Raw genomic sequence first — 7,581 nt, 5'->3', positions numbered from 1 at the left:
TTAGGACTCGATCGAGCGAGTCCCAGAGACTCGCGGAAGAGACAGTGACTTCCGCAGGTTCTTGTGCGCGGCCGCATGCAGTGGGGTATAGACCAGCTATAACTCAGTATGAAGAAAAGATGACACTCCCTCACCATGGTCGGATCAGTATGGATCCACCTACTTGATTTACGTGAAGATGTGAAACCTCAGGGTCTGGTTCGAGCCGATATGGATTCACATTTTTTTGGTCAGTGACACTACCCATAACGCACGACATGTTCAGTAATAAACGGGTCCGGAAGTCAACGTTAAAGCCGGAAGCCGCCCTTGATTTAGCTTTATAAGCTCGCCATGCAGTACAGGGCCTGCAGTATAAACCCGCCGGTGTATTTTGCAGGTTGCTTCAGTGTGTTGCGTGGTATTTTGCCGCGTTGACTGCATGGTCACGACAATTTGTCTATTCAAAGATATACATTACATTGTAAGTACTGTAGCTGTTGAAACTTTTGTGTCGCACCTAGTGTAGTGCAGCTATGCTTGCCTTTTAGTACGTACTGAACAGCATGACTGGTGCTTGCCGAGGTGCGGCTTGCGGCCTTTAATATAGTATGTGAGCAGCGATTGATTGGCATACGGAAATTAGCTAGCTCAAATATTCGACATAGCCGTTCTTCGGTACGAGAGCGTATACCTAAGAGCCATATCGCAGGTGGTGAGGTGTACACCAAAAAACCGCCATTGTTCTCCTAAAGTTAGACCTAGTTCTACAGCTGCTGGAAGGATTATTGTAACTGATTAACTAAGCGTGGTGTTTTTGATCCAGTATGCATATGTACTACGGTCTAGTACCACGGTATTGAAAATTATCATGACATTTAACAAAAAGAAAACTTGACAGGTAGCTATGCCCAAAGCATGAAAACATTATGCTCACAAAACTGGCAGACTACTTCTCTCCCGGCTGTTAACAAGTATATATATTCTCCAGCTTATAGGCACACTGTAAAATGACTGATGACCAACCATTTCTACTTTTTGTGGCAAACCAATCATCACCTGAAATCTGCCATTCAGCAGGCTGTAGCTATCATGAATTATGCATTTTTTTTCTTTATACATGCAGGAGTTGATACTAGCTGATTACTCGCAGGTGTTTGACTAGGACCATCAGGAACACAGTGAGTTATACGCACCTTGTAGAGTACACGTAACAATCGTACTGTAATATAAGCATACCATGCATGAATGACTATGTATAGCCTATACATATATACAACATGCATGCATGGATGAATTGCTAAACGGAATTCATTAATTTCTTCATTTGATGTGTTTGGACTGCATACCGTATGCATGTTACGATAGACTCCGGTCACTAAGTGCATACATGTGCTTAAATGTTTTGGAGGAATTATTTGTGAAATTTCCTATAAGCACATGCACTTATCAATGACACCAAGCAGTTTCTGCTAGGAAAGCATTCTTTGTGTCCACCATGGTTATTTGGATACCAGCATTCAGTCGAATAATTTGCTTTAGTCAAGGAAATGGCAATCCTGAGAAGTGTTATCGATTATTACAGCACGTGCCTGGCAAGGCATCAAGTGTGCTGTGATACTTCTGGTTTGTTCTAATGATCTTTTGCTGCTATTCCGTAATGCATAGCTACCTTCTTACACTGTATGGGTAAACACCATGTAAGTAGGTATTACTCCTACCTATCGCATCTCCTAATTTACCTTCTCTAGTTTTCTAACTATATTAAAATGACATTATATAGCCTTAGAATTTACATTGCAAGCTATATTCTAATGTAACACTAGCTATATACAAGAAGTTACTGAAGTGGAATAAACATGCACTAGCTAATATAAGCATCACTATATATATGCATACACATGTATGTAGTCAAGTTTTTTTCTGTGTTTGCAACATTGGTTAGTAAGCATATTATGGTATACTTACACTGGACAGCTATAGCTATTTGTTAAGTGCATATTGTTGAAATCATTGCTGCAACCTCACACTGGTGCAGTCAATTCAATAATAACCCACAATCTAATCACATGTTTTTTGTTGTTTTTTAGCGAAGTTATTGTTTAAATGCATGGGAAGAAATTGTTATGTCAGCTATAAAGCCAAAATGTGTCCACTTGTGGCTTTTGATAACCATAGCTTATTATGCCAATAAAGTGACCAAACAATTTTGTTCTTGGTGTGTTGCTTATCTGCATAGTTGATACATCTTGTAGTTAGCTGGTAGATATCTGAAGAGATACAGTAGTCTCTTGACAGGTGCCACTTCATGTCTATACAGTTCATGCAATCCATATTTACTTGGTTAAATGCCTATAATATAGTGGTGCTGTGATCGATTTTTTGAAGTTAGGTCTTAACAACATTGTTGAGCACAAATTTGAAAGTAACCGCATCGATTTTTTCGAACTAAGGTGATAAATTCAGTGTTTAACCAAGTAAATATGGTATCCATAAACAAATTATGCGTATCCATCAGCCTTTGTCACATGTTATAAAAGCAGGATGCATTATCTTTGCCAAGACCACACAAAGTGTATGTATAGAAGGCCAGTACCTATAACCGTATACTTGTTTATTGTCTTGCTTTTGGAACCACACAAAATTACACAGTATAACAACTGTGTGGTTTGTAGTTAAATATTGTTGCATGTGGTCACAAGGCATTTTTATTTGTATATATTTACAGTACTTTATATACCTAAGACACTAATGGTTGAATTCCCTTACTCTTGTTTGATTCTGTTTATATAGCTGACACGATTAACCATGGATTATGGAAAACAAAAATTTCAACAGTGGTTGATGGATTTCTTACAAAGAATACATTTACTAGAAGGTCTAATAGCTATTATACAGTGTGTCTTGGAATATCTAGAAAAAGAAAAGAGGTTTGAAAGTGGCCATAACATCAACAGCAAAACTATATACAAGATCAGGAAGTTGCTCAACACAGCTCGTACTGTACTGTCACAGAAGGAATCAACTGTTATGAAATTTGAATATTTGGCTAGCCTGAAATCATTACGTAACACATTTCAGCAACATTCTCAACAGTATAAGAGCAAGTTAACAGCTGACAGTGTTGTGTTTGCTTTTGTTGTTACATGTACTGCTACTCTACTAACCAAGCGAGAAGAAACAATTTCAATTTCTGCTAAAGAGAATACATTTAAAGGACAGTCGGTGAAAGAAATAGTTAAACAATGCCTAAGTTTTGACTACGCAAACATTACTGAAGTAATCCAGGCATACCCACTGCAACTACCTGTAGGTCTAGTAACTTCACCAAACCCAAGCAGAAGACTCCAGAATCATACCCATCATGGTACGCATGTGCTTCATTGTATTGTACTAGATGTTACTTCAGTTATTGTAGCTAGCAACATATTTATATGCATATACGAATTCACTTAGTGGATATTAGTGATTTGTTTCATTTAACGACTTAAAAAGTATAATTGCTCTAGTGTATTGATACTCACTAAAAATATTAACATATATTAACCACTTTTTTGGTCACAAATGCTGCATTTTGTAAATAACTTGTACATTACTCTTCTGTTCACAGCAAGTGATCCAAATGTCCCATCAAGATCTAATCTAAATTCCATGACAAGTGAATTTGAGTCATCTGGTGATACTCCTCAGTTAAGCGCCAGTAATGATGTACCTAGCTCTAACAATGAACTACCATCACCATCAACACAACCACACGAGTCACAGTACAATGGCGGATGGTCTCTGATAACAGCAGCATCATTTACACAACCACTACTACTACATGAATCACCACAGTCATTGTCAACAGAAGCTATCTCCCAGTCCAGTGATCCATTCTCAGATGAGGAGCAGTTTCCAGGTGATTTGCTACCTTCCATACAGCAGCCATCTTCTAGTGATATACTTAATTGTCCTACACAACAGGTAAAACATGATCTGCATCGTAACTAAGGCAGCTTTTATTATCTATATGATTTGTGTGAAATATGAGACAATTTTGAACTCGCCAATAACAGTGAAAACATTTTCTGCATAGTCAGGGCTACTATTCATAATAATCAAAATTGACCATAAAATGCACAACTGTAAACAAATCTATCATGGGAGTGACCTATATATAGAGGAGTTGCACATGTGACGACATGGGCTAGCAACAGTTGTCAGGTGGCCATGTTTTGGGACAACTTTCTATGGCACACATTTGGTCAGAGCGAAGGTAATAACATTTATTCACTAAGGGCTAGATATAGTGACACTGGGAAGCAGGGCTAGTTTCGAAATAGAATTCCTCAACATTGGCTTCGTGAAACATGTGGCAAATTAGTTTCGATGAACTACCAATTTTAGCTTCTTCGCTGTTTCTAACGAGATGGATGCTATTTATTCAACAGCACTATACGTATTTGCTTCACTATAGACCATTAATAGTGAGAAGGCGGTTATCAGTCATCATGTTGTTCCGAAACATGGCCGACAGCTGCAGTTGCTTAGTAATTACGATGTCGAGTTATATCACCCTGCAAGTCCCCTATGTATTCTTCTAACTTGCACTGTTCAGCTATTGTAAACTGCACTACACTTTGCCTTTTTATCATGTGTTTAATAAGCCATAACTATTCAGTAAATGTATGAGGAAATCCTTCTCTCTGTTTGCAAATATATCAATCAAATCAAGCAAATTTAAGCAGTATATAACATTTAAACTTGGTAATTCACTGCAAATTTAATCAGTATACATGGTAATTACAAGGTCACATTTCCAAACAAGTTAACCTGCCATGATTCTTATACTTGCTTTTAGACTCTTCAGCATCAAGTTATTGCATCTGAAGAGGACACCAACTTCCAGATTGAGGTGTCTCCTGTGGAAGATGATAACAGTCATGCCACAGACCAACATCTTTTAGATGAGACTGTGCTACCTCAACCAACATACAAACTAACACCAACAGAAATTGAAGTTAAAGGATTTATAAACAATGTTGGGAGACAAAATGATCTAAAACTATTTTCTGCTGAGCTGGGTATAACCGATGTACAACAAGAAAGCAATTTTCCTGATGGTTTACTTGACCAGGTAAGAACACACACATATATACACACGCATTTCACACTACAGCCACACTACTATACAGACACAATACCAAAAGCACGGGTGAGAATGAAATTCCTATAAAGTAAGTAAATGATACGTTAGCTATACTGACCTAGTATTTGTATTCTTATAAAGTCCTATTTTCTAAATCCAAGCAATGACTCTTTAAGATGTTATTATGACCTTAGCCAGCTGACTAACAGTTGAAGAATTACATACATGCATGTTCCTAAAAAAATAGAAAATTCCCATTGCTATGACTACGCAATGTTGTTTACAGTTGCCTGTACCAGTGGGACAGGACACAGTAAGCGAGACAAAGTTTAGCAGCACTCAAGCTGTTGTGGTTGAAGGAGATGAGAAGTTGGTAATGGTCTCCACACAAAATGCTCATTCATAAGTGATGTGCTTATGATCACATGATGATCATGGTGTTTCTCATAATGAGAATTGATTGGTCCTCAATGAAGATGTGGAATCTGGAGGCTTCGATAGTTAGATCTAAACACTGATGGTTTAACAAACACTATAATTTGTAATGTAATTCGATTTTTACCACCTCAAAAAGCCTTTGTAATACTTTTTGTTGCCTCCACGTGGTTTGAAATTATTTATGTACATATAGAGATGTGGATATATTGTAAAGACTGTGCTATAGAATGTGCAATAAAACACAAGGCTGATGTTTTACTAGTGTAATATTACACTGTAACTCCGTAGGCTTTTCCTGATAGTATTATATCCTTTCTAAGCAAGCAACCAGTGTGTGTGTGTGTGTTGGTATTATCTACTGCCAAAATAACTATTGTGTAATAGTTTATAGGATTCACATTATCTATTTTTCAATGGTCATTGTATTACCACTATTCCTTTGTACTTACACAATGAAGCGGCATCTCAGTAACTGCAAACTAAAACGGCACAATTGTAGTTTAATGGCACAAGTGGCCATACAGCTAGTACACCACACAAAGGTTGGAACAAGGTATATGGAAAAACATAATAATTTGGTCAATCACCTATTGGTAATGTTTTCTAACCTTATTACAGGTTTACAGAACACTAATCTGTTTACGTACATAGACCACACATAGTTCATGTCAGTGGGTTTATCATACAGTGACCTCAGTAAACAATTTTCACTGTAAGTCTATACTTGGGCCACCCCTAAAACCAGAAAGTACACTATCAATCACTGGCCAATTCCATATAGTCTTGACTCTTGATGTGGTTAGTTATGGGCATAGTAAACAGCAATTGAAAATAGGAGTCCCTAAATAAAGTATTATGTGACATTTGAAATAAGGCCTATAGCATGTTGGGTCAACAATAGCACGAGCACAACTTCCTGAGAAGCCCAGGTGAGATGCCATACTATGCAGGCTAGACATAAATGTTATATGAATGAGCCAGATTTGAATGACATGGTGAACATGACCAAATACATGCTACTGTTATTGCAACAATAATAACAATACTACTTTAAATAATTATATAGAATCTTCCATTTGGAGAAATGATGCCATTTGGTACAATGTAAGTTCATACTTTGTGACTATATACTTGCAGTGCCCCATGCTACAAGTATGTATGTGATTCCAATAACGCATGATAGGACAATGCACTGATTGAAAGAACACAATGGCATAAGTCTGGTAACAAACAAACAAAATCCTGCTATAATAATATATCTCCTACAAGTACCTACAAATATAGTTACAGTGGTACCTATCTTTAGTTGGTCACTTTTGGAAGCCATGCATGGCGCCAGGTGGCTGCTTTATCCATTCACTGGACTGGACTACTGTACTAACACAAATTTGCTCAAACACCTCTTTCAACCATCACAAGTGATTAACTACATGACCATCACTTCAATGTCTTGTCTTGCATACTAGAACATATACAGCTCAGTGTATGCTTTCATGTTTGAATGTTTGAAAGATAACCAGGTCTTTATAATATTAGAGAGTGACCTTTTACCTGAAAGATCCCCACATGGGTACAACCTTAAACACACTTTGTACCCATACTTGCATGGTAAGCTGAAAATTGATCTATATATTGCATCACAAGCATCCTTAGTACATGAATCAAAGCCTCCTACCCTCCATATCATCGTTCCATCATAACTGCCAGCTGTGGGTGACCAGTCACTCAAACCACTACATTTATTTTATAAGCATGCCTTCAATTATGTGGAGGTAGAGTCTACTGTTGTACCATAGATAATAGAGTAAAAGGGATAGGAAATGCAAGCGATTTCCGGTTTGATTTCCGTTATGTGTGACTTGAAAGGACAAGACAGTTTTGTGCTCAAGCATGGGAATTAGTGTTCTAAGCAGCGTAAATAGTAATCCAACAGACTACAGCAAGTATTTAGGCCTTTGTGAGAGATTTTGGCGAGAGAATTCAGAGCGTAGATTTTGTAACAAAGCGTATCGCATTAACCGAGGTTGTTACAT

At 37.5% G+C, this 7,581-nt stretch overlaps 1 protein-coding gene and 1 long non-coding RNA gene across 5 annotated transcripts in view; one reads left to right on the top strand and one right to left on the bottom strand.

Moving 5' to 3' along the window:
• The first annotated feature begins 9 nt into the window (after positions 1 to 9).
• Positions 10 to 5,752, top strand: LOC136248899 (uncharacterized). Of its 2 annotated transcripts, none has more exons than XM_066040745.1 (6): positions 10 to 229; positions 1,106 to 1,160; positions 2,773 to 3,346; positions 3,590 to 3,945; positions 4,823 to 5,098; positions 5,397 to 5,752. In XM_066040745.1, exons 3-6 carry the CDS (start codon positions 2,788 to 2,790, stop codon positions 5,514 to 5,516), a joined length of 1,311 nt encoding a protein of 436 aa, XP_065896817.1. In that variant the 5' UTR covers positions 10 to 229; positions 1,106 to 1,160; positions 2,773 to 2,787; the 3' UTR covers positions 5,517 to 5,752. The 2 variants fall into 2 exon arrangements, with proteins under 2 accessions (XP_065896817.1, XP_065896818.1); XM_066040746.1 differs by lacking the exon at positions 10 to 229 and adding an exon at positions 256 to 463.
• Positions 3,431 to 7,581, bottom strand: part of LOC136248906 (uncharacterized) — a 14,311-nt gene continuing 10,160 nt past the window's right edge. For 2 of the 3 annotated variants that reach the window (XR_010697895.1, XR_010697897.1), the window contains 3 exons: positions 4,795 to 4,883; positions 4,571 to 4,736; positions 3,431 to 3,934 (listed from right to left, as the gene is read on the bottom strand). This is a non-coding gene — a long non-coding RNA (uncharacterized lncRNA). The remainder of the gene's footprint in view (positions 3,935 to 4,570; positions 4,737 to 4,794; positions 4,884 to 7,581) is intronic. The other variant, XR_010697896.1, reaches the window with a different exon arrangement.

The sequence above is a fragment of the Dysidea avara genome, chromosome 3 (assembly GCF_963678975.1).
Source record: "Dysidea avara chromosome 3, odDysAvar1.4, whole genome shotgun sequence".
NCBI classification, from domain to species: domain Eukaryota; kingdom Metazoa; phylum Porifera; class Demospongiae; order Dictyoceratida; family Dysideidae; genus Dysidea; species Dysidea avara.
This window is presented reverse-complemented; position numbering and strand designations above follow the sequence as displayed.

Excerpts from the sequence above, each read along its gene's own strand:
- LOC136248899 (XM_066040745.1), top strand. The coding sequence starts at position 2,788 with ATGGATTATGGAAAACAAAAATTTCAACAGTGGTTGATGGATTTCTTA. Across the intron at positions 3,347-3,589 it reads CCAGAATCATACCCATCATG|CAAGTGATCCAAATGTCCCA; the intron begins GTACGCATGTGC and ends TTCTGTTCACAG. Across the intron at positions 3,946-4,822 it reads TTAATTGTCCTACACAACAG|ACTCTTCAGCATCAAGTTAT; the intron begins GTAAAACATGAT and ends ACTTGCTTTTAG.